The sequence below is a fragment of the Gopherus evgoodei genome, chromosome 5, assembly GCF_007399415.2.
Source record: "Gopherus evgoodei ecotype Sinaloan lineage chromosome 5, rGopEvg1_v1.p, whole genome shotgun sequence".
Taxonomy (NCBI): Eukaryota; Metazoa; Chordata; order Testudines; family Testudinidae; genus Gopherus; species Gopherus evgoodei.
Window position 1 is genome coordinate 18416285 of NC_044326.1, and position 27580 is coordinate 18443864.

At 42.7% G+C, this 27580-nt stretch overlaps 1 protein-coding gene across 2 annotated transcripts in view; it reads right to left on the minus strand.

Annotated features, from left to right (window-relative positions):
- Positions 1 to 21621: 21621 nt before the first annotated feature.
- The window catches only part of LETM1 (leucine zipper and EF-hand containing transmembrane protein 1), a 66406-nt gene continuing 60447 nt past the window's right edge, over positions 21622 to 27580 (minus strand). For both annotated transcript variants that reach the window (XM_030563240.1, XM_030563241.1), the window contains exon 14: positions 21622 to 26159. In XM_030563240.1, coding sequence (XP_030419100.1) covers positions 26010 to 26159 — 150 coding nt within the window. In that variant the 3' untranslated portion in view covers positions 21622 to 26009. The remainder of the gene's footprint in view (positions 26160 to 27580) is intronic.

Genomic DNA, 27580 nt, shown 5'->3' on the forward strand with positions numbered 1-27580 from the left:
CTGCAAACTGCTCGGCTCAGTGCGCTCTGTGGGCCGCTCCACCCGTCTCACAGCTACTCCGCTCTGCCAGCCGCTCTGCTCCACCAGCTGTCCCGTGATCCGCTCCAGCCATCCACACAAACTGCTCCACTCCAGCCGTCCACACAAACTGCTCCACTCCACCAGCAGCTCTGTTCCACAGTATATCTTCAGGCTCCCCACTAGTTAGCACAGTACTCAGTGCTCTCAGCTCAATAATTTCAGCTCTTTAGTGATTCCAGCTCATAGTAGGGGAGCCCCCGTGCTAGTGCACCATTAGCCAAAGTGATTTCAGCTCAGTAACCTGTATCTAGATTCTTGAGGGAATAAAAAAAATCAACTCTGATATTCCACAGTGGAGAGAGGAGGGGGTGCAACTGGTGCTTCTGGCTCCACAAGGAGACTGCACCACCAGGCACAGATATCTGTCCCCAGCCTCTCTCAATTCTCTGGGTTTTGGAACCCATGTCCCTTGTCTAGCAAGTACCAGCCAACTGAGGGTGAGTCATTTGTCACCAAGCAGTCCCACCGCTCAGCAGTCTGGGATAGGGTAGGCGTACCTATGCAAATATACTCTCTGAAATTCTTTCCATCAGATGTCAGTGTAGAGCTTATCCTGACACTGCTTACACCAGTAAACGCTCCTAATGTAGACTGACAGGGCTGGTCTACACTATGGTGGGAAATCGATCTAAGATACGCAACTTCAGCTACGTGAATAACGTAGCTGAAGTCGAAGTATCTTAGATCGAATTACCTACCGTCCTCATGGAGCGGGATCGATGTCCGCAGCTCCCCATGTCAACTCCGCTACTGCCATTTGGGTTGGTGGAGTTCTGGGATCGATAGGAGCTTGTCCAGGGATCGATATATCGCGTCTAGATGAGACACGATATATCGATCCCTGAGAAATCGATTGCTACCCGCCAATACGGCCGGTAGTGAAGACGTAGCCAGAGATTTAGCATTACATCCCTCTCCCCTTCACTCCCCAAAGAAACAGAACCAATCCTATGACTTAGGTCAAATTTCAGATAGCAAGTACTCACAACAGGCTACTCACAAACAGTCTAGAGGCCAAGAATCAGTCACAAAAAAATAACCAGCAAGTTAGTTGAAGGGAAAAAAAATAAACTGGACAAGGACAATTCCCAGAACAAGAGGCTAAATTCATCAAATCTGTTCTTTGCTGCAGCTTATTCACTCAGTTCTAACCAGGTGTAGTGCCAGCTGGTACTCTGCTAACACCTGGAAAGCAGATCCTTAGAGTATCTCTTAAGCTTGTGTCCCTTGGAACTCTGGAATTTTAATCCACAATGTTACTTTTCAGTTTAGGAAGGAGAGATTACTTCCTCCTGGGCTTGGCATTTGAAAAGCATAATGCTTATGCATTATTCATAGAAAAGGGGGACGTTCAAATTCTATCTGGGGCCCAGCCACGAGATTACATCTTTTTTAGTGGTTTCCCCAACAGAAAGAGAATGCCATTCTGGCTGACAGTCTAGGAGAGGTTTTTCCCTCCCCCATCTGATACTAAGAAGCAATTTATTTTTAAAAGGAAATAATTATATATCTGCACTAGGTCTATAATACATTTGAACTCTCCTTCTGCATTTTCCTACAGGGAGATGACTTACTCTTACTTGGTTCCTGGAAAGAAATTTCCTCCCCTCATAAAACACCCCAAACTGTAAACCTTTCAGTGAACTCTATATTAAGGGTTTTTAAAGTTTTATTTTAGCAATCATAACAACAAACAACTTCCATTTTTATAGTGCCTTTCATCCCAAGGATTCCAAAGTGATTTACAAGCTTAAACTGATACACACAAGCTACATAGATGGATCATTTCCTCCTCCACATAAATGCGGCTGTCTCTAGGGTGAGACAGCAGCTTTCTAACAGCACACAGCAACTCTACACAAGACAGCTAGTGAGAGAAAGGGAAGAATACTATATTCTGCCCTTTAACTGAATAATCAGGTTGGCAGAATGCAACTACCAAAGTTAGAACTTGGCCAAAACACTGGTGCTTTAATTCCTCTAATCTTGCAGAATGGGCCACACAATTAATGACCAAAAGATGGTATCTGCAGCACCACCCTATCCTGTAATATTAGTCTGGGGCATTGGTTTACTACTGATCACCCGCACTCATTTCCTTCAGTACCTAGATGTTCCTTAGGGGTCTCCCACTGCATGCTGTAGGAAACGTTGTCAAGTGACTGAGGCAGTGGCATTATTCCCTCCAAGCCATAAATGAACTAGTGTTCTAGCCTGTTTTGCTGGGGAAGGAGATGATGTAAAATGGCGGTGTTGATCTCCTGTGAGAATTTAATACCTTGCTCAAGTGGAGGGGGAAGTGGTTACGGTGCAGGATTGGAACTTCGGGGGCTGGTTTCAGTGCCTGGCCTTGCCCCAGACTTCCTCTGTGACCTTAGGCAAGTCACTGCCTCTCCGTTTGCCTCACAGAGACCTGAGTAAGATGGAAAGTCCTGTTATATCTTTCTCCACTTTGTCTGTGTATAGGTTTCAACCTTGGTTGGCTGGGACCTCTGGGCATGAACGTAACACAAGTAATAAATATTAAGAGTAGAGATATTTACTCAGGTTGTAGTTTGAGCAGGACCCTGGCTTTGTCCACCCAAGTTTCCTTTGCAGTTTCAATTAAAAAAAGGTACTTTTTGGTTCCTACCTGTGGTGATGGCTAATGTTACTATGGGTGGGTATGACCACACTTGCAGCTGTACAGTGCTCCCGCGGCAGTGCTTTGAAGTGCAAGTGTGGTCACGGCACCAGCGCTGGGAGAGAGCTCTCCCAGCGCTGCAGGTACTCCACCTCCCCGTGGGGATTAGCTTGCAGCTCCCAGCGCTGGGGCACTGTTTACACTGGCACTTTGCAGTGCTGTAACTTGCTGTGCTCAGGAGGAGGGATAGCTCAGTGGTTTGAGCATTGGCCTGCTCAACCCAGGGTTGTGAGCTCAATCATCAAGAGGGCCACTTAGGGATCTGAGGCAAAAATCAGTACTTGGTCCTGCTAGTGAAGGCAGCAGGCTGGACTCAATGACCTTTCAAGGTCTCTTCCAGTTCTAGGAGATTGGTATTGTCATAAACAGATAGTTAAGGGTTAACAAACAGGGACCCCAAACACCTGACCAGAAGACAAGCTACTTTCAAATCTCTCAGGGAGGGAAGCCTTTGTTTGTGGGTTTTGGGTTTGGCTTTGTTCTCTCTGAGTCCTGGACAGGGCTAGAGGTGTAACCAGGTTTCTGCCAATCTCCCTGCTACAGTCTCTTATCTGTTCAGAATTGTAAGTAGAAAAGGCAGTCATAGTCTTTTAATTTGTTTTCTTTTTCATTTGCATATGTGTACTTGCTGGAAGTAGCTTAAATTGTGTTTCTGCTGGAGAAAGTTTCCTTCTATTGTTTATAAGTTGAAGGACCCTGTAACTTTTTACCATCTAAGTGCAGAGACAAGTTTTTATGTTTTTCTTCTTTTATTAAAGTTTCCTCTTTTTTAGAATCTAATTGATTTTTCTGGTTATCTTTTGTAAAACTCGAGAAGGGAGTCTGCACTCACCAGGGAATTGGTGGGAGAAAGGAACGGGGAGGAGGGAAGGGAAACCTGCTCTCAGCATTTATCTGTGTATCTCTCTCCGGGGAAGAAGGGAGAGGGGAGTGGTGATTCAAGGCGTTGAATCAGGCGATCTCCTAGTGTTCCCAGGGCTGGAAAAAGCTGGGAGGAAGAAAAGAGGGGGGAAGGGAAATGGTTTATTCCCCTTTGTTGTGAGACTCAGGGAATCTGAGTCTTGGGGGTCCCCAGGGAAGGGTTTGGGGAGACCAGAGTTTATCAGGTGCTCTAAATAAGTCCTGATTGGTGGCAGCCTAGCAAATCTAAGCTGGTAATTAAGCTTAGGGAATTTCATGCTAATACCCATATTTTGGATGCTAAGGTCCAGAATTGGGAATTATATTATGACAGGTATATCTCCAATTATTATTTACCCCTGAGCGAGAAAGTTGCAGTATTGTAAAGCACCAGTGTAGCCAAGGTCTATGTGCTGCTAAACAGCTATTATGTTTAACCCCCAGAGGGGGCAGCAGTTCAATGGTAGATGAAGTGAACTCTGAGTGTAGATTGTACACAAGTTTGTGACAGTTGTGCAGCTCTTTGCAACATTACAGAGAGAAATGTTTTATGCACATGTAAGATAATTCTCAGATTCAGAGAGTTTAGAGCCAGGAGGAGGAGTCCGCTCATCTAGTCTGATGTATAGATCACAGGCCATTAAATTTCTCCCAGTTAGCCCTGTACTGAACCTATCAGCTTGAGTCTGGCTAAAGCATAAACTTCCAGAAAGGCAGCTAGTCTTGATCTGAAGACATCAAAAGATGGAGAATCTACTACTTCCCTTGGTACTCTGCCCCAGTGGTTAGTCACCCTTCATTTCCATTTCCTTCACTGCATTTTACATATACATTCCAGAAGCGTATTCTGTAAATGAGCAACTGAGAATGAACTGTGATGTAATTCAGAGACTCTGTATTCTAAAGTTTGGCAGATATACCCAAAGTAACACTCCATAATCAAGGCCTTCATGGACTAGAAGCCTGAGGAGTTTGGATATGGACAACATAATTAATTATATGAGCCCATGCGGTAGATTTACCACCAGTTGTAGTCACTCCATTCTATATCAGTGTCCATATTAATGAGGGAATGTGTTTGTGAACCTAGAATAGCAGCTACACAAATAGGGAAGAACATAAAAATTAACCACGGATTGTTCCCTTGAGATCAGAGTTCTCCACCTGGTATGTTGAATTCCAAGCCTGCCTCTGCTCTCTCTTACTTCTGTAGTGTAAACACCCCATTAAGTGGATCCCAAACCACCTGCCTGAGCGAATCACATTCATCTCTCTCTAGGCCCAAACCCTTCATTTCCCCATTACAGCTGTTGAGGAGGCAGGAATTTACCCCCGAAGTAGAAACTGCACACGGATATAAACCAGTACTTATCTGGGGGAAGACGTACCCTCAGTTAGTACAAGGGATCATTGAGCTGTCACACAACTTCCTCTCTCTCCCGCAATAGCACAACCACCACCTAGATACGCAGGTTACACCCTCCAATCCAACCAAGAGCACCTTCTGTCCCATGCACAGACCACTAGTTCCCATCTCTGCTCACACTGCCCCAGCAAGTCCCAGTCTCTACTGAATCATCTGCCATCTGCCATCACCAGGAAGGTCAGGACTCCTGTGCAGAATCTGGATTCCTCCTTCAGCCTGGCCAGAGCTATGCCCCTGACAGGAGTCCCCAGGACAGTCCCTTGGCCCTGTGTTAAGGCTGTTGTTGAGCCTGCTACCTTCAGTGGCAGCAGCTACTACAGCAGTAAGGCCTGAGTACACCTGCCTTCCCTCTCCAGCCACACCCTACGTACACTGATTGGGCCAGAATCATTCCCATCCCCATCTGGGCAGATCTGAGCTTCTGGTCAGAGTAGCATCCTTCCCCTGCAATGGGGAGCAGGCTGGCAGCAGGGATTTGTGGTGGGATTTCCTCCCCTGAGCTCTAGGGCCAGCTCCCCACACTGATCATCCTCAAACCGGGGTTGGGCAGACCCTTTCATGCTGCTGCTAATTTGTGGAGTGGGGGCACTATGCTGCTAAAGGGCAAAGAAACAGCAGTTTTGGCTTACTGGAGCATGAGCAGATGACAGGAAGGAGATGGCAGCCTCCAGGGAAACACATGATATTATACAACAAAGGTTAGTCAGCTGGTATGCTGTGATGATGGAGTCTCATGGTGAGAAGTATTGTCTCATTGTTACATCAAGCTCCCTTGTCTGTTTACTGCATCCACCCATCATCTTTTCTCTTAGATTGTAAGCACTTCAGGGCAGGCACCACGTGTGTGTTCAGTGTTTATACCAGGACTAGCCCAACGGGGCCAATCCCATGGCTGGGGCCCTTAAGCACTACTGCAATACAAATCGTGACTAACTGCAGGCATGTGCAGTTTTATAGCATTTCTTAGCCCAAAGGCCATACAATCTATGTAAAGATCACTTCCCCCATCACTGAACTGCACCCGCCTCTGGAGTGGAACATGGCAGCAGTTTATCAGCCTATTGTAAAGCCCACATACATCAACAGAAAGATTCCCACTGACTTCACTGGGATTTGGATCAAGGCCTACTGCCACACAGCAATACTACATCAACATCTTTGTCTAGCAAATAAAAATTCCAAATATATAGTACAAAATATTGCAAAATGCTACTTTCTACCATTACAAAATTTAAGTATAGAAAACAAAAGTCATCTTTTATTCTTATAAGTTCAAGAACCACTGTTTCCTGCCACCCAAGTAGTTTAAATAAAATCCCTTAATAAGAAAGGTCATTTATAACTCACAAGACTAGGGTGACCAGATAGCAGTGTGAAAAATTGAGACAGGGGATGGGGAGTATTAGACACCTATATAAGAAAAAGCCCCGAATATTAGGACAATCCCTATAAAATCAGGACATCTGGTCACCCTACATAGGACCAATATGTACAGCGTCACATAACGTTGTCAATTCATAATGCTTTCATTCTGATATGAGTTTCATTATTCTATCAGTCATAGAATGAGCATAATTGTTTGAAGAAAAAAAAAAGTGAACTGCCCCCACAAAAGTGATGAGAACAGAGTCAATTACAGCACTTAAAAATAAATTTGTACTTGGTCATCGGTCAGAAAACATTCTGTTTGGACTTGATTAAGTCTTCCCAAGGGAAGAATTACTTTTTTGACGTGTGGTTCAATTCTCTATTTCTAATCAACTAGTTTAGCACCTTCGCATTTGACCCAACAGTCTATTAATTTTTTTTAAAGCCTTCCTCAATGGTACTTGGTAGTGGCTGTTTGCTATACAACAACAGCTTAAGTTGTCACCAATTCCATAGCAGTAGTTAAATTGGCTTTGCCCCTAAATAGCCTTTGAGATTGGGCATGCTAGGTTTATTACTCTACATTTTGTTTTAGCCAAGTGACCTCCCTCTTGTCATTTAAATCCTTCCGTAACATACTTCCTCTGCAAGCCCTTTCACCACCACCACCAGACTAAATTTTAAAAATATACATGACTCACTTAAAAGTCCAGTGAATTATATGTTTGACTGGACCCCTCGCGTCAGATTAAGGGTCCAATCCTGAAAATCCTGCCAAGAGAAGTACAGTGATGAACACTATACTGAGTAGTCAGGCTCTGATCCCTCAGAGTTATTTAGGGTCCGAACTCTCATTGAAATTCAGATCCTTTGAGGATCCAGTCCTAAATGAGTAATACATTTGTAAACGCCCTAAGGCTAGGACTGTATATAAACAGAGGAAGATATAGAGTTTCAAAGGCCAGAAGGGACCACTAGATCACCTAGTCTGACCACCTGTCTACCAGGACATGATTTCACCCAGTTACCCCTGTGCAGTGCCCAACAGCTTGGGTTAGACTAAAAGTATTTCAGTTCTTAAGAGACAGAACTGTGTGCCACAGGAAAAGAACTAGAGTAACCAATGTGCCACCAATGCCAGAGACTCCCGTGATGGCAGGGAAATGATTAGGTGGGATATGCCCACATGAGCCTAACAGGCAATCTATACTCCATACTAGGGTAACCCACGTTCCTCCCACAAAACCCCAGCCAAACCAACCTGGGGAAAAATTCCTGTGCCACCCCATATCTGGCAATCCATTAGATCCCAAGCATGCGAGCTGCACATCTAAGACAAAGGATTCTCTGTGCCATCTCAGAGTACTGGTCCACCCTGTCCAGTGCCTCATTTCCAACTCTGGCCAATCATGGATGGAAAAAATATATACAAAAGCCAGAATACATCTGGTCAGTGGTGGTGGGGACTCCTGCAGGCGAGCCCTGAAGTATGAGATTTGATTATAGTCATTGCCTTAATGCAGAGCTGCAAGCCTTAGGAGCATGTTGATAGCAATGCAGAGCTTCTTGTTCTTGCCACAGTCCGGGAGGGAAAAGAATGAACACAGAAATTCCCAAACTCCAACCATCCAGACAGATCACACCATATATACGAAGGCTGTAGAATATCTCCCAGAAGCTAGATTAAGGTATATCTTATAGAAAGACATCTAATCTCACTTTTAAAGATACCAAGCAACAGTCAATCCCACAACCTCCTTGGTAAACTGTTCCAATGTATAGTTACCTGTACCCCTAGGAAACTGCATCCTAGTTCAAAGCTGAATTTGTCTAACATCAACTTTCAGCCATTGGATCTTTGGGCTTTGGGCTTGGCTACACTCAAAACTCCAAAGCGCTGACACGGGAGCGCTCCCGAGGCAGCGCTTTGAAGTGCAAGTGTGGTCGCAGCAGCAGCGCTGGGAGAGAGCTCTCCCAGTGCCGCAGGTACTCCACTTCCCTGTGGGGATTAGCTTGCAGTGCTGGGAGCCACGCTCCCCACACTGGAGCAGTGTTTACACTGGCGCTTTGCGGCGCTGTAACTTGCTGCGCTCAGGGGTGTGTTTTTTTTCCCATGCCCCTGAGCGAGAAAGTTGCAGCGCTGTAAAGCGTCAGTGTAGCCAAGGCCTTTGTCAGCAAGACTGAAAAGCCCCTGTAAGCAGTTCCACTCGCTGCCACAACATCCTCTGGCATCAGGTCAGGGCTTCTTCTCCTTTAGTGCCCCCCTTTGTCCATCCTTCTGGAGTCTGCACCTTCCATGGCCCAGCCCTTTGGCTGTCACATCTAGTCCAGACCCCACTTGGAGTAACAGTCCAAATACCCCAACAAGAGATCCTTTCACCCTATCAGGAGACCCTCAACCCAACCCTGAGTTCTACCGTCCTTGTATTAGGGCTTTTACAACCCTTCCTTGGGGCTGGTCGGGGAACCCAGAGCAACCCTCTGCTCTGGATTCCAGCCCAGGGAGCCAGTCTTAAGCAGGTAGATCTGCTCCTCTGCACATGCTGCTGCTGCTGCTGCTGCTGCTGCTGCTGCTTCCCTCAGCCACCTCCAACCTCTAAGCCCTTGGGCTGTTTCCCAGTAGCCTATAACTAGTACAGCCTCTCCTCCTGGTCTCAAGCCTCTTAACTCCTTGTTCCTCCCATAGACAACCAATCAATCCACAGGAATGCCTCACAAGGCCTTAGCCCTTTTCCAAAGATTGTTCAGGGATTAACTCCATCCCAGCATTCCCTCACTCACACACTGACCCTCTCTCTGGATACACAGCCAGTTACTAATGATAATTGAGCCACTGGATCAGGATCAGCTGGGGGATAGCTACCACCTCACAGGCAAGGCTGAGGCCAACTCCCCTTAAAGGGCCAATCAGACTTACTACAGCCCCCAATATGACAGGTTTTCAATGTGTAAGCAGGGGCAATGGCTTCTTCCCAAAAGGGGCGGGGGCGGGGGGAGGGATGGCAGGTATGAGGCCCTAACTCCCTGGCCAAGCCAGAAGCCATAGCAAGGCAGCCTGGGCCCTTCCACTTTAGGTGGGGTGGCCTGAGAGCAGCCCCCAGCCTGTGTCCACACCCTCAGAACCCCTGGCCCAGGGCAGGTGAAGTGTCCACAGCTACCTGGGCTCCCAGGGCCACTCTTACCTGGTCTAGGCTCCAGCTTATGGCCTGGCTAGGGGGGCTGGGGCTTCAGGGGGAAGAGGAGAGGCAGGGGACCAAACCCATGGCAAAAAGTGGATGGGCCAGGCCACTTTCAAACATGGGAGGGCCATTGGCCCTTGATCCCCCCTGTTCCAACACCCTGTAAGTACCAATACCCAGTGATCAAGTCACCTCTCACTTTTCTCTTTGAGAAGGTGACTACGTTTAGCTCCTTAAGTTTCACATCACTAGGTTTGTTTTCCAACCCCTAGATGATTTTTCTGACTCTTCTTCACATTCTCTCCAGTATTTCTACACCCTTTTGGAAGTGTGGACACCAGAATGGGACCCAGCATTCTAGCAATGGTCTTAACAATGCTGTATACAGAAGCAAGATCACTCTGTACTTTCAGTACAACCAAGGATTACATCAGTCTTTTTTGCCACAGCACCGTGCTGAGAGAGTTACCTATAAAGACCTGAGTCCTTCTATAAGTCACTGGTTTTCCAAGGCAGTCTCCCATCCTGTTGATATAGCCTGCATTCTTGGTTTCCAGGTGTTTTACCTTGCATTGGCTGTATTAAAAAGCATTTTGTTGGACTGTGACTATTTAACCAGGTGACTCAGATCACTCTAACAGGAAACTACTCTTCTCCTTACTTACTGCCCTGCCAATCAATCTCATCAGCAACCTTTACCAGCAAAGATTTTATATCATCGTTGATAAAAATGTTAAACACTGGATTGGGATCCCATCAGAAACAGCCCCACTAATTTCTATCTCCCCATTAATAACTACATGTTGAGATCTGTCAGTGAGCCAGTTTTTAATCCATCTAATATGTGCCTTGTTAATTCTATGTAATGCAAGTTTTTAAATCAAAATGTCCTGTGGTACTATGTCAAATGCCTTGGAGAAATCCAAATATACTAATGTACATAGTTGGCTTTAGCAATCAGTGAAGTAATCGTTTAAAAAAAAACAACAGGATTGTTTGACGAGACCTACCTACCGTGAAACTATGCTGAGTGGCATTAACTATATTTTTAGCCTTTCTGGCTAAAAAATTACCTGTACCTTTATTTTGCCCACAATCAACATCAGGCTAAGAGGCTGATAATTCCCAGGGCCATCCTTTTTATAATTTTAAAATATGGGAACTACACTGGCAGTCTGCCAATCCTTTGGAATTTCCAAAGTTTTCCCAGATTTGCTACAACTAACAGTGGTTTAGAGAGTTCCTCAGCTAGCTCCTTTATGACTCTTCTGTGTAAGTTCTCCAGGCCTGTTGATCTGAAAATGTTTAATTTAAGCAGATGCTGCCTCACATTCTCCTGTGTTACGAATGGCAAAACTTTCTATTCCATCCACGTGGGAGGAGGATACAGCACCCTGCTTCGTTCCAAATGCAGAACAGAAATATCTATTGAACGTTTCTGCCTTTTCAGCATCACTACTTCCAATTTATGCAGGGCTGAGCAGTCAGCTCAAGTATTATTTGCACGCAATCGTGTGGCAGGCACTGCCGAGACTGGAAAGACATGGCCTAAAATTTTCATAAGTGTTTAATAATTTGTGAGTATCTAATTTAAGCAACCTTACAGGGGCTTGATTTTTTCAAAAAGGGCTGAGCACCCACCCACTGAAAATCAGAACCCTTTAAAGGGGTCAAACTGGGTGCCTAAAATTGAGGCATCCAAAAATCACTAGTCACTTTGGAAAATCTTGGCCATGAACCCTGCTCTGAAGAGTATATAAGATGTGACAAACAAAAGGGAGGAACTTAAAGTGAAGCTGGGTTACCCCACTAAGGTCAGATGGGATAGTGTAGCTCAGGCCTGCACAATTGGAAAGTAGTGATGGCCATATTACTGCAAAGAAAATAGCTGAGGGCCAAACGCCCCCAGCATTGGCTAGCCCCCCAAAATACTCCCCCACAGCATGACCTGCCCCGTGGAAACAAACCCTCCTTCCCCAGTGCTGCCCCACCGAAACAGCAGTATTGAACCTTGGTAATATGTTATAGCGGGCCCCTAAGGTAGTATAATTAAGATAAAAGAAAAATGTCTGTTTGCTAGAAGTAGAATAAGATCTTCCCCTAACTTTGTAATCAATTGCTCTGTTGAATGAATGAGGAAGGCATAGAAGGCAGGCACCGCCAGACAGCTGCAACCCTTGGAGAGGGAATGGGAGCCAGACCAGATCAGTAGAACAGGTCAGCCACTGACTCCTTGCTCACCTCCTCAGCCCTCCACCCCCCCAGCTCACCTCCTCAACCCCCACCGCCTGCCCACCTCTTCAGCCCCCTTCCCTCACCTGCCGCTTGCCTACTCACCCCCCAGGGGCCGCAGTGAGCCCACCTATTCACCCCCCCACGGGCTGCACAGTGAGCCCACGTGGGCCGCATGTTGTGTAGGCCTAGTACAGCTCTTGATGGCTACATTAAACAGTAAGTGAACACTTCTCACAGGCACTATGGAAGTAAGTACATCTTAGGAAGAATCATGTTGGTGAGCAGGGAATGGGAGGGAGTTCTACACATAGGGGGAAATATGGAAAAAGAGTTATCGAAATGGGAGGAGGACGACACCAATGGGACATTGAGCCAGTAGCATCCTTGATGGAACAGAAAGGGAGATGGGAAACATGAGAGGAGCCAGGGAGGCATGGGACACTGAACACAAAGCTACATGTTTGGACTGGATATGTGTGGTGAAGGGAAGATAGGGGTGGCATCAAATGAGGGGAACATACTCCAACTGGGCAGGTGGGGAAGATGACTTCAGCAGCTGTGTTTTAGGTAGACTGAAGGATGGCAAATACAAGTAAAGGGGATGTTTAGAGAGCATGCGGTAGCAATAATGAAGGCAAGCACTGAGAAGGGCCTGGGCAAGTAGGTGGGCAGTTAGACAGGTCAGAAGGATCAGATTTCTGGTGATGTGGAGGAAGAAATAGCAGGAAGGGAGTAAATATCAAAGTGTAGTAGCAGCCTAGGGGTTTTGTGCTTTGAGCACATTTAACTTCTTGATGTCTTTATTCTTTGCAGTGACTGTTCCGAGAGTCTATTTTCAGTGGAGTAATATGATGTTATGCCCACTTACACTTCATTTGCATTACACTCCTGGCACTAGAGCACAAATAGGCAGATACTAAGTGGTCATGGAGCGCCATCTAGTGAAAATACACGTTTTATCTGACTTTACACACTCACTAGTGGGTAGTACTCATAGGTTGAGGACGGGACACAGAATCTATATTTTAAATCTAGACAGAGCAATTTTTCTGATCATTCTTGGGTCACAGCTGGTCATGGGTTTTTAAGCAGATTCCCTCTTGACACGAATGAGTTCTGCTTAAGAGCTGACAGCAAACATGCACCCTTGCATGGATGGATTTATACAGCACTGGCAGTGCTCCATTTTCACGTGGCCCAGCATTTAGGGCAGGGGAGTGAGTTCCATTCCTGGCTCTGCTCAGACTCACTGTGTAAGCCACGATGTGTCACTTCACCTTAGCTTATTCTTCTGTAAAAGGCAGATAATGACTCTCACCTGCCTACGGGGGAAAGCTCTGTTAATTGATTGCTTTAAAAAGGCTTTAAGGGCTTGATCCTACTCTACTGAAGTCAAAGGAACTTTCACTATTGACTGCAATGGGAACAGGTCAAGCTTCTGATAAAACAGGCTGCGTTCATTTACCTCCCTCAATATAGTTCTCTTTGTACACACAAAACAAACCAGCATAGTACTTTGATTACAGTGCTATGCAATATAAAGTCAAATTAGGGGAAGAAAGATGGTCATGTGGTAAAGCCACTGACTTAGGACTCAAGGACAAAACCCAGCTCTCCTGTCTCTGCCACCGATTCCTTCTGACCATGGACCATTCAACCTCTGTGCATCAGTTCCCCATCTATACAATGGGGACTATACTTGCTTAGCTCACAGGGAGGTTTGAGGATTAATGGAGGGGAAGTGCTCAGATTATTTATTTAGATTTCATGCCAAAATAAAAAAAAAGTTCCCATTGCAGAGCATTCAGTCAAAGCTCTAGCAATCCTTGATAAGAGATTTAGGTCGTGATTTTTAAAACTGACCACCAATTTTGGGTACCAAAATTGAGACATCTTAAAAGGTCGGATTTTCAGAATGGGTCCTCTGCACGTGCTGGAAAAAAATGTCAGGAGCCTTTAAAATGTCTCAAGTTAAGCACCCAAAATTAAGCACCATGTCACTAGGGACTCTTTAAAAAATCCTGGCCTTCAAAAACACTCCTATTGGAGTTACAAAATTTGGGATAACAATTTCAAAAGCACCTAAGTGACTTAGGAGTCAACATCTCAGTGAAAGTCAATGGAATTTAAGCATGTAGGAAGCTATGGGACTTAGGCCTTTAGGAGTTACAAGCCTAAGTCATTTAGCACTTCTGAAAGTTTTACTCATAAATAATAAGAATAATCCCATTCAAATTCTTGATTTGTGTAACAAATGTCACTAGGTATTTGCCCAGTGGCAGACACTGAATTATGCTGACCTTTGATATTGGACCCCACCACTTACATCAATTATAACACAGAACCCCTTCCTTGTTTCCTTACATCAAAAGTGCAAAACTCTCCGATTTCTTTAGGCTTCTTGGGCATGTGTCCAACAGCTGCTGTGCCCAATCTTTGAAACAAAATATGTTCTGGGGTTCTGTTCAATCTATTGGCGCTAGAGTTTAGGATGAGTGCTCATCCTTAACTTCCCAGGCCAGGATCCAACTTCAATAGAGCTGTGCATCTTACAACCCCAACGGAGTCAGCCTTGAAAGCACTGTGAAGTCAGCATGCTGAGACCTGGCATGAAATGGAATGTAGTTTTGATGGGGTTCTGAGGAAACCACTCCTTAAGGGATTTACTGCAACATAATCTTTGCTGGTGGGATTGGAGCTGGTAACTAAGTCAGGACAAAAAGGGCAGGTAGCACACAGACCCACTACCAACAAATTCTGATAAGTAAGAAAGTAAAGGGAATTATCTTGCTCCCTGGCTATTTACGGACAATACAAGCCTGACCAAGCAAAGGTCCTGAATTCCAGGCTCTCCAGGCTAGTATATGCCCCTGAAATACATAGTGAAGCCAACCTAAGCCCCAGCGTAGACAGCGTTAGGTCAACAAAAATATTCTTCTATCACCTCCCAGAGAGGTGGATTTACTACAGCAAAGGAAGAACCCCCTTCTATAGCTGTAGTATGTTTCTACACTACAGTGGCACACCTGCAGCACTGTGGATGAACCACTGTAGAGTTTCTAGTGTGGATGTACTTAGAGTTCATGCCCAGAGGCTGAAACTGGTTCCAAGGCAGCAGTGTGCCTCTCCCTCTTTGGCTAGTGCACAGAGAAGCACTGAAACATTCTGCAGGCAAGAGCATCCAGCCTATTCAGCCTTTGAGGACAGTGGGAAGAAGTATCAAAACAAGGAGAGCAAAAAAAAAAAAAAAAAAAAAATCAACCCCCAAAAAATAAAATAGGGATCTTAGAAAAATTCTCCCTTTCTCCAAAAAGAGGAAATCTCTACTGTCTAGGACAAAGAACAGATTACCTCCTAATATTTCATTGTGCCTTACCTTTGTTTTGGGTGTAATACAGTGATCTAAGCATACAACTGGGAGCCAGGAGCTCTTGAGCTCTATATTCAGCTATGAACCATGACTCCCTTCCATTACATTGGACAGACAGAATTACATCACGTTAGAGCGAGGTTAGGAATGAAGTATTTCAGAGGCCAGTCTGAACGGCCCTTGCAATGTACATTCAGATACAGAAGTATTTTTGCAGCTGAACACAATCTTTTTGTGGGATATTTTCTTTACTATTTTCAAATGTCATTGGGGGGTACGAAAATAGAACATAGTTGTTTGTTTCAACAGCAAGTGTAAACATCCTCCTCCATACTATGTTGCTATCCAGTTATCTATATCTATGTAGGCAGCTAATATAATTACTTGATACCTTTTTTGATGAGATTTAGTTTGGTTGATAAAGGTAGTAGTGTTGACACAATATACTTAGAATTATTTAAGGCATTTGACTTGGTACCATGTGAATTTTGATTTAAAATATACTAGATCAATTTTTAAATGAACATGGTACACATTAAATGGATTAAAAACCAGCTAATTGATAGGTCTCAAAATGTAATGGTAAACAGGGAATCATCGTCAAGCAGTTGCGTTTCCAGTGCGGACCCACAAGAATCGGTTCTTGACCCTATGCCATTTAACATCATCATCAATGTCTGGGAGAAAACATAAAATCACCACTGACAAAGTTAGCAGATGACACAAATAGGTGGAGTGGTAAATAAAGAAGAGAATACAGTATTTGGCACTAGTGCAACTGCTGCTGGAATACTGTGTCCAGGACTGGTGCTCACAAGTCAAGAAATTGACTTATTTCTCTGCACCTCAGCTTCCCATCTGTAAAACTGGGATACTTCCTTTGTCTTGTCTACTTGAATTAAAGATTCTCCAAAGAAGATATTCCATCTGTCTGTACGGTGCCTCGTACAACATTTCAGTGATTTTGGCTGGGGCCTCTAGTTGCTACTGAGATACAAAGGACAAGGAACAGTACTTAATGATTTCTATGGTTAGGAAATCCTGGTTTACACTTCCTATACACTATATATCACACACGTGTGAGAGTGATCTCAGTTTTTTTTTTATGTTTTTCTAAACTGAAAGGAGTAGGAGGATGTTTGTAGTAGGTTTCTAATCCTCGTGTACTCTATATTCATTTTTGCGTATTCCTGATATAAAGATTTCTCTGAAGTTTAAATATCCTTCACAGGCAAAATTCTTCTGTGACTAATTATCATGTAAAAGTTTACATGCACCAAATCTACCGTGGTTTTCAAGTATTGATTTCTCTCTTCTTGCTGGCACAAAAGACTTCTGCTATGCAAGAGAGGGGAAGAGGCAAAACTGATTTAGACCCATCTAGTACTTCTCTTCACGTATATTGGCTGACCAACCCCTTCATGAATTGTTGACTTGTATCTTAGTAAAGGCTCCCAGCAATTCAAGACGTAAGGTCACTTGCTCAGGTTGGTACAATCTGTGTGGTTTTTCTCTTTTGTCTTAATCCAGCGTGGCAGCATTCAAAGAGATGTCCTAATTTTTATTACTCAGATTTTCAGACTGTTGCTTAGTCAGGACCATCCCTCAAAATCTCTGACTTGAGAAGACCTTCTGTGAGGAGTTAAGTCAACCCTTGAGAACAATCTTTTCAAATATTTTGCTGGTACTTCAATATCGAAATAAGAACTGAGTATTTGCAGCCAGTTGAGGCAGAGAAAGTCTGTGCTGCTTTTCAACTCAGACTTTGAAATGTTGAAGTTTCCACATTTAATCAGGTGATATATCCTGGAGAGGTATGAAAAACAACAACACCTCTTCCCCTCCCTCATCCAAATATATTTGATTAAGTAATAGAAGTAAGTTTCACTTTGACTTCTCAGTAACATGCCTTTACACGGTAGCATTAGACTTGAGACACCATCTGAGATCACTTAGGGACTATTAAATCCTTTCTAATCAATGCCTCCTGGTTCCTTGAGGGTTTTCAGCACTTTGTCTATGTGAAGTCCATAATCATTAGTCAATGTGAAGCTGGGCCCAGTCTCATTGTGACTATATGGAAGAAGGAACTTACTTCCTGAAGTAAAATTGCAGTGGGATCTTCACAAAGAGTTACTTTTGACTACTGAAGCTAGTTTGTGTTTCACTATTGTATATTAACACACAACATAAAAAATTCCCTCCAATAAAAACTAACAGGAGACTCCAGAACCAGCATTACCTTCCAGCTATATACACAAGTGAGCTAACAGAATGCACACACAAAAATTAGGCCAATTACATCCCTTGATGTATGGAAAAACACAAAGGTGTATCCAGAAAACACTTTACATTTCTCTTATATCTGTAAATGAGATTTGTTTTAAATATAAAGTACTATCTCATTTAAGTTGTATTTCCTACAGATGAGTGCATATCTTTCAGTAAAGACACTGATGGATCCAGAGTTCAATGTATTTTGAGGGTATTAAAAACACTTATTGTTATAATTAAGTCCTCCTCCACAAACTAAATTATAATTAAATGAAACGTTACAAAAAAAGCCAAAGGTGTAACTGATAATTTGGCTCAAGAACTGTTTCATTAAAGATAAAAGCTAATCCTTAACCCACCTCATCTTATGTATTTAGGTATTTTAAAACTATCTGCTGTCTGGAGACTCCTTTATCTGTCATCTGTTGTAATACTTTGACACTTAGGCCCCAGTTCAGCAAGGCACTTTTACATTGTAAGATCTTTAGGGAAAGGTCCATCTCTCTGTTGTATTCAGTGGTGCCTTGCAGAATGGGGGCCTGGTGCATTACTGGAGGTCCGATGTGCTACTTCAATACAAATAACAAACGTTAAGAGGAATACAAGAAGTCCCACTGATTTGAATGAGGCTACTAATATGCTTAAAATTAAGGATGTACTTAAGTACCATTCTGAATTGGGGCTCTAACTGCCCTCCCCCGCCTCAATGTTTGCAAACTACCAGAAGAGTTGGTAAATTGACAATAAATCATAACAGCTCTTTCATACAAAAAAAGCATTTATTCTGTTATTTATTGGATATACTGTAGACTTCACAAGTTTGCCATGCTAAGTCTTTATTACACTCATAGTATTAAAGAGATTACACACAATATTTCATATTACTGCTCTCTCTTCTCTTTTTTTCAAATAATACTTCCTGCCCACCTAACATTGCCAAGGAGATTCATTTCAATTTGGAACAATTTTTGACAGTCAAGTCATCAGTGTTTGGTGACAGTCATTTAGCTTTTAACTACTGAATAGTGGAGCTAGAAAAGAATGGCTGAATCCTGCTCACCTTACTTAGGCAATTAGTCCCCCTCAAAATCCATGGGACTTTTGCATGAGTAAGGAAAAACCAGTTACTTATCTTTTGTAACTGATGTTCTTCAAGACGTGTTGCTCATGTCCATTCCATGTTGGGTGTGCGCGCGCCATCTGCACTGTTGCTGGAGATTTTCCCCTCCCAGTAGTATCTGTAGGACCGGCTCTAGCACTCTCTGGAGGCCTGTACTCATGTGCCAGTATAAAGGGGCGCTGCCGGCCCTGTGCCCCTCTAGTTCCTTCTTGCTGTCAACTCTGATGGTGGGACAGAAGGGCGGGTCTTGGAATAGACATGAGCAACACATCTCAAAAAACAGTTATGAAAGATAGGTAGTTGTTTTTTGAGTGCTTGCTCATGTCCATTCCATTTTAGGTGACTCGCAAGCAGTGTCCTTCGCAGTGGTCTAGGAATTCACTGGTGCATGGATTGCAGCACAGCTCTCCTGAAACTGGCGTTGAGGCCTGAGGTGTTTTCTCAAGGCTGCCAGTGTACAGAGGCCCAGGGACTATAACATAGCTCTGGAGTCTTTAAGGCCATACAGCTTTACATCCATCTGGTCCGAGAACAGTGAGGACCCTTTTAATGGAAGGTCCTGCTCCAACTGCTGCACCTCCTGCAACAGCCCCAAAGACTGCAGCCATGAACCGCGCCTCATAGTGACTGCCAACGCCATCAACTTGGCTGCCGAGTCTGCTGCATCTAAGGCAGCTTGGAGGGAGGTTCTGGCCACCATCTTTCTTTCCAAGATGGTTGCGAATTCCTGCCACATGTCTTGGGCCAGGGAGTCTTTAAATCGGGGCAAGGAGTCCCAACACCAAAATCATATCGCCCAGCAGTACCTGCTGGTTCGTGATGTGGAGTTGGAGGCTTACAGTAGAATAAACCTTTCTACCAAAATGGTCTAAGCGCTTTGCCTCTTTATTCTTTGGGGTAGCACTGGTCTGGCCTGGCCCTGCCTATCTCCCTCATTGGCTGTGGCGACCACCAGAGAGCCCGTGGGTGGGTGGGAGGGAGTACATGTATTCAAACCATTTTGCCGGCACGTAATAATTCTTTTCTGTCCTTGTAGATGTTAGGGGCAGAGATGAGGGAGTCTGCCAAAGCACCTTTACCAGTTTAAGTACCCCTGATGCATAGGCAGCACCATCTTGGCAGGAGTTGTAGACACCAGAACATCAAAAATGGGGTCTGTTGATTGAGCTCTTCTGCCTTCCAGGCCCAGGTTGGCAGCCATCCTCTTGAGGAGCCCCTGGTGGGCTCAAAGGTCATCAGGAAGCATGGAGAAGGGGCCAGGTCTTCAGCCTCCCCTGGGTCCTTCTCAACTGTGGCTGCCGTGGGGGTTTTGGTACCATAGTCTGATTCTGGTACCAACTGAGACAGGGTTGTAGCCCATTGCTCAGAGGTCACCACAGATGAGATGGGTGAAAACTGTCCCAGTACCGCCGGGATTCTAGTACTGCCACTGGACTGGCCACTGCCCTGGAGGCCATGGGCCCGTCAATGGACCGGCACCAACATCGGCCTGGTGTGCTGGGTGATGGTGCCTCTTCCGTGAGGGTGCTGACTCCCTCTCTGAGTCAGTCAAGGATTCCTCATACAAAGACCAGAAGGGCAAGGACTCAGTACTGATGAACGACTATGGGTCGCTGGTGTCTGGTGCCAGGACTCCTGTGTCCAGTGCTGGACCTCAGATGACCAGTGCCAACTAGCCAGAGACCGGTGTCGGATCTCTGGTGACCAATGCCTGGGATCAGGCAATTGGCACCTTTACTGGGGCAACTGGCATCTAGGCAATGGCAACTGGTGACAGCCTGCTGGAGACCAGCATCTTGATGCCAGCGACCTGCTGGGAAATGAGATCAGTGATGGGCTGGGGACCACCATCGGGGGCCAGCACAGGCTTCCCCCACGATGCAGCTGTCTTAAGTGGCTCCTCAATGGCAGGCTGATGGTCCTTCGGTGTGGGAGAAACCGGTAGGGCCATTAGATCCCTGGCAGCCTGAAAGACTTCCGCATGGAAGGTTCCTCAGGTGTGCTGTGCCTCTGCTAGTCCCAGGAGTATGGGGTATGTCCTTGGTGGGAATGGGTAACATGGGCAATGTAGCCTCCATAACCATACACCCGTAAGTGGATGGTGAGTGGCCTGAAGCAGGTCACATCTCACTCCCCAGGTTCTCCTTGGATCACGGAGGAGTACCCTCTTTTGGCACACTTCCTGCGCCACTTTCCCAGTACCGGAGATGTACATCAGTGCCAAGAGGGTCCCTCTGCTCGATACAGAGTCCAATTGACTTAGCTCAGAGGCTGGTGTAAGCATGTCTTCCACAAGCAGGGCTTTCAACCTGATACCCCTGTCTTTTTGAGTGCAGGATCTGAAACTCTGACAGACCCTACACTTATCTTTCACATGAGACTCCCCCAGGCACTTTTAAACAGCTGGAGTGGGGATCACTCATGGGCATGGGTTTAGTGCATGCAGCACATGGCTTGAAACCTGGGGACTGGGCATGCTCTGTCTTGGGAACAACATCCCTTAAGGGGACTAACAACTATTTACAATAACGTAACAAAAGAAAAACAAAACCAAAACCAAACAAACAAAACCCACCACACCACCAAACACCCACTGGTAGAGAGGACTTGCTAAAGCAAGAGAGAAGACTGTTCCAGCAACTGTTATGGGAGCAAGAGGGAACTGGATGGGTGCAGGGCCAGCAGCACCCCTTATACCGGCGAATGAGCGTGGGCCTCCAACAGGTGCTCGAGCCGGCCCTATGGATACCACCGGGGGAAAAAATCTCCGGCAGCAGTGCATGCAGCGCGCACACACTTAATATGGAATGGACATGAGCAAGCACTCGAAAAACCCAGTATTTTAGACCTTAGTACTTTATCTGCCCTCTTTCATCCTGTATTTGTAATCCTGGATCCGCCATTTATTAGACCTGCGGCTGATAAGTCATCTAAGCAGCAATAAATAAAAGAGTCAAGTCATATAAAAAGAAAAAACATCTCTGGTGTAAAAATATTACAAGTTTATTAAAACTGAAGACATTACACATTTTAATAAACTTCCCCCAAAAACCTTTATATTGTACTATGGCAAATATAGGACCAGTACACTCAGAGCACAGATAGCAAGTAACCTTTTAGACAGTGTTATAACATGGGCTGAGCTCCTTAAACTGCAACAACAAATCTCAAAAAGTAGAACTAACTATGGACTTCTTTAAAATTAAAAATATACTGAATAATTTGAAATAAATCTCAAGTTCAAAGTAAACAAATTCTTTAAAAATACATACTAAAATATCTAAAAGCTTAAGCCACTAGCAGCACATATGTTTAGATATATATAAATTACATGCAGTATTCCAAACTGCATAAATCAGAAGAGCCAGTCCCGTTCACAAAGTCTACCATTTAAGGCAAAGAGATCCATGCCTGCACACAGCCCCAATGAAATCGGCACAGCTCTGTACTGAGGCATGGGTCTGCCCACACATTTCTCTTTGCAGGATGGAAGGCCCTAGCTATACATTCTGAGCAAAGATATTTGAAAAGCATTTATATATCAAGACCCAAGTTTAATGTTCTGTGTTTCTCCTACATGAATGCAGCTTCCTGCACACTTCAGGAATTAGTGATGTCGTCATTTATTCTTACATGAAAAACAACGAATCTCAAACTCAGGTCTTGGGAAACAAAAAGCTTTCAGACCACTGGTCTGTAAATGAAGGTTATTCATGTATCCTGTTAGCATTTAAGATCTTGGTTGTTTTTTTCCCAAATCCTTTTTTAAGATATTAGTTCAAGTTTATAGAGCTTTATGAATTTCTTTATTGTATTTTGGTAGGGTGTAATGTACACATCAAACAAATGAGGTAAAAAAAAAAAAAACCCTGCCTTTTTCAGGTCTGATCCAATTCCTACTGAACTCAATGGAAAAACTCCCATTACCTTCACTAAAATTTGGATGTGGCACTCAAACAGAAAAACAGTTAATATTAGTATCTTTTAAAGATGACAAGTGCTCCATAAAATTAACCTTCTGGTACCTAGCTGGCAGACAGATTTACTTATACAGCACAAACAACAGCATGTGATTGCTGATGAAGAGCTGAGTGAAAGTGGGCATCTGAAAAAACATGAGCTGGAAAGAACTGTTTAATTGATGAAATATGACTAAGTTACAAAAGTAGCTAATTATGTCATAGGCAGAAGGTAAAGGGACACACTACTTTGCTCTATTTCAGTAACTCTGTTGCCAAACTGGAATTTTTTTGGTAAGCCACAAGTAAAGATTCATATGTAATTTTTTCCCTAAATTGTTTATCATATCAGATCTTTACCTGAACTTGAAACAATGTGATAATGTTATTGCTTGCCTAACTATAATTCTGAAGAATCAGCTTGTGTAACTCATAAGCTCATTCAAATATCATACAACCTTTCAATAAATTTAAACAAAATATTTAAATTTTTATTTAAAATATTTAGACCTACTGATTAAATAGTTCTATGAGTAAGTTCTATGATCAGCTACTGTACATCTGAAAACCATCCATCCCTCCTGAAGTATTTTAACTTTGATTTATTTATTCTTTTGGTCTAGATAAAAAGCAGTAAAGCTCTTGATTTGAAGCCCAATACTGCCAAACCCCCACGCCCATTAACCTGTGCAGTTTTAAAAACTTCCATAAAACTAATCAAGGAAGGGTTTTGGATTTGGGGCCCTTGGTGATTAACAGAAGCCTGCCAAATATTTTTGAGACCCACAGAACATGCAATAAGTCTAGCTAGTCATGGGTTTGCCCACTTACTATATAAAATGGCAGAAAACGTGTGCTATTATGAATTCTAGGCCACATATCTTGGATTTGCAATATTTTTCAAAATAAATTAACACATTTAGCTATTGCTGATTTATACATGATTTATTTAAAACTCTTTAGATGACAGGGGAAACTAACGCTGGTTATTGAAAGCAGTGCTTTTAAATTAACTGATTCAAGTATCTCAATATATCATTTTTCAGGTGAGTCCAAGAGCAAAAACTTTTAGCCATAAATGTATCAGAATGCATTTAATAAGGATGGTGTTTAAAAAACATCCATCACTACTTTAGATCTCCTTTCTCGTTCACTCTACCTAATATTTCAAATCAACAAAAGACACAACAAAAAACTTACCAGGGACAAATGTGTCTCAATGCCTTGACAAATACAGCCCATGGTATGAAATACTGAGCAAGTTTTTGCCTTAAAGCTTATAGTCAAATTATAAATACACATCTTGAAAATGACTTCATGCCAGAATCTATACCTTACCCTTACTTTCAGGAAAGCAGATATGCCCATCCATTTAAAAAATACAGTAAAAGAATCGCAAAGATCATATTACTTTGTAATTTCAACCTGTCCACAGGTGGAAATCAGTTTACTCAATAAGATGCAATTATAGTGCTTCTCAGGAGGATCAGTCACATTACCCATTGTAGGCATCTTTCTTTACAAACTGTATAGTTTACAAACTGTAAAGTGTTCTACTGCTGTGAACTGAACATTTTTACTCTGCTTCTAAAATTAGCTAACAAACTGTACATTACCATAGCAAAATGTACAAGAAACAATTCAATAAATATAATGGTCCACCATGCAAGCCATGAGAATGCCCAAACTATATGTTGTTCCACTAACTTGAAGGAATTTCTATTAACATTTTGGTTTTCAGTGCAGTTGTAGCCATATCAGTCCCATCTCTCTATAAATATTTTTGTCATTCTAATTCAGATTTAACACAAAAAACCCCAAAGAATTACAATGAAATGTGTTTGGGAGTCAGAACTTTTGAGACAGTACATAATTTTTACTATAGCAAAAAACGTATAGACTCCATTCTCTTCCATGTACAGCATTCTACAGCATGTTTAACATGCATTAATCTGATAATTACAAAAATTTGAGACTATGAACTACTGGATGCAAAATGAAAAGAATACTGGTGAAAGTCATAATATTAGTATTCATTGGCAAATGAAATCTGAAATTTAAGAAACAAGGGGAAATTCAGACTGCTCAGAAAATAAATTAATATACTAAAATTGTCAGTATTTGTGTTTTACATCTTCATTTAAAAAAAAAAGACATGGTATAGTAAATCCAGATCCATTAGTTGCTAATATTTAATTTATTACTTAATTAGAGAAGAAACTAAATAAAAGAACCAGTTAACCAGAAAGCAAACCATGTACTTAAAACGTTGTTTATACCAGATATTTGGTAACACTGCAGTAAGCAAGGCCATGAGATGAACAGATTTACTAACGTTTTCTGACTGTCACGTGGTTAGTGATTTCATACCTGAGATGAAAAATCCAGAGGTAAAAACGCCTGTTATGTTGTATACAGGATTCAGGTAGATAAGAACAAACATTTTTTTATAACTGCAAGTTTTAAAAATATATGTAAAAATACCAGCATTGACATTTTCCCCTTCTAATTACTTTAGCTATTTCAATATGCACTCTCCCACTTATGTGTCAGAACACATTTTGGAAGTATGTTAAAGGTTCCTATTTCCCCAATACTTTAATAATTCATATGGAATTATGAGAACTGTCTTAGAAGTAACCACTCCCACTTTTCAATCACAATAAGCTTAAGGCACCCATAAAAATCATTCTTCATTGGAGGTTTCAGTTCCACTGAATTTTCCCTTCATAAAAAAGCGACAGATAAAACAGTTGATTTAACACATGAGATCAGAGTATGTGACATTCTGTATTAGCAAAGCAACAGTTTAGTGGATATGAAGCTCAGAAAAATTAAATAATCTAAACACTTATTATTGATGCCACAGCCCCTTCAGTAGTGTTTCAAGTGATAATGAAATATTTTGAAGAAAGGAAACATTTATAAGAAACTATGCAAAAAGCTCAAGGAGGAAGCAGAACAACAATGTTGGACCTTGTTTAACGGTTGCTGATCAGATGTTTACATGATGCAAGGAAATAAATGACATTCACACACATTATTCCATGATAGATATACTATTTATACAAATGTTTTGGAAACTAGCAAGTTTAGTGATTCTCTACACCATAGTGATGACTGCAAATACGTGATTCCACAGCAAAGAACACGTTCTTAAAGAATCATATTGTTTTCATCTGCATGAATGATGGTAAAAATCGCTTGATAATAGAAATTATTTGATTCCATATTCCACAAAACATATCTTTGATTTGCCACTGGCAAACTCATTTAGCACATAAAGTGCTAACATTTTTCATCATCACAGAAGCTCAACTGAGATAGATAGCTATATATACACACACACACGCTTTAGTACACAGGAAGGTAAGCTGTATTGGTTACACTGGACTTTACTTCAGATTCTGAAGTTTAATTCTTCACTTCCACAGCTTCCTTCTCAACCTTTTCTTTCACCTTCTCTTTTTCTTCCAGTTTCTCTTCTTTTTGAAGCAGTGCCATAATCTCAGCAACCTGACTTGTTGAGATATCAATGTCTTCTTTGTCAATTAATTCTACCACCTAAATAAGGAAATCCACAAAAACATTAATTTTCACATAGGTAAAGTATTCTGACACCCTTAATCTAATTAGGAGAGAAATAGCTATCTCTCATAGGTCTAAGCAAAATAGAGTTAATATACAGAGATATACCTATCTTGCAGAACTGGAAGGGACCCTGAAAGATCATTGAGTCCAGCCTCCTGCCTTCACGAGCAGGACCAAGTACTGATTTTGCCCCAGATCTTTAAGTAGCCTCCTCAAGGACCAAACTCACAACCCTGGGTTTAGCAGGCCAATGCTTAAACCACTGAGCTATCCCTCCCCCATTATTCTGTTGGTTGTTTGTGATCATATACTATAATCCAGTTTCGCAATATTATTAAAAATTATTAAAATCCTGTGGCTTTTTGATGACACATTTAAAGTGGCTGAAGATTTAAGCTCAGTTCCTAATGAACTGTCCTCATCAAGTTCTTTTTGCTATGGACATGCACGCAAACATTAAGGGCCAGAGTCACAAAAACTTGTCCCTCAGGTGTTTAAGCTACAACTAATTGCCCTCTCTACATTACGTAAACCTAGAGTGAATCTGACCCTTTGAGCAGCGGTGTCAAGCATCTAGGCTGCTTTGTATAACTATGTGGCCAGGACATATGACATACATATTCTGAATTTTCCTTTTTTTAAAATATTAGTAGGCCTTCCTGATTGTGAAGAAAGCCTTCCAAACATGAACTGAGTGTAAACCTCATGCAGTGGTGTCTTCCTTAGGCTACAGGCAGCCTAAAAAGATGATTCAGGTTTGAAATCTTCCGTCACCCGTTATCTTATTGAGATATTAGCTCAAATTCCAATAATGACAACATTTAAAATCTGCATGAAATATTTCACTGCTGTTCATTTTAGTGGCTGGAACTGAAGGACACAGGGAAATGGGAACTGAAAGTTGCTGGAGAAAAGGAAATTAAGATAGAAGAACAGGAGGAAGGGGCAGGAAGAGAAACAAAAAGCAGAAACACTGGTTTATCTAAAGCTGACATTTCCCCCCCCTGCCCCCTCCACACTGAATGATGCTCGATGCAGCAAAAAAGTATTAAGCAAATAATACAAAACGTTCATAACTAAGGACCTGATTTACAATTGTGTTATTAGCTGTAAACCAGTGGAATCAAACTGGTGTGAACCTGTAATGCAGTGATAAAGCAGACGCAATATTCATTAGTACAAAAGGCCACTTTCTGCACTTGTTCTTAGTGCAAACCTCCAAATGAAGGAAAGTGGGAAATCTGCCGTGGACTGAAGATAATACATACTCCTACATTTATACCCTGGCCCACAGACCGTAAGTTAAAGTCAGCTTTTGTCTGCTAAATGAGTTTAATACCTCTGCTTTATGTGAAAGGCTTTTACCAAAATTTAAAAACAGGTTATATTCTACA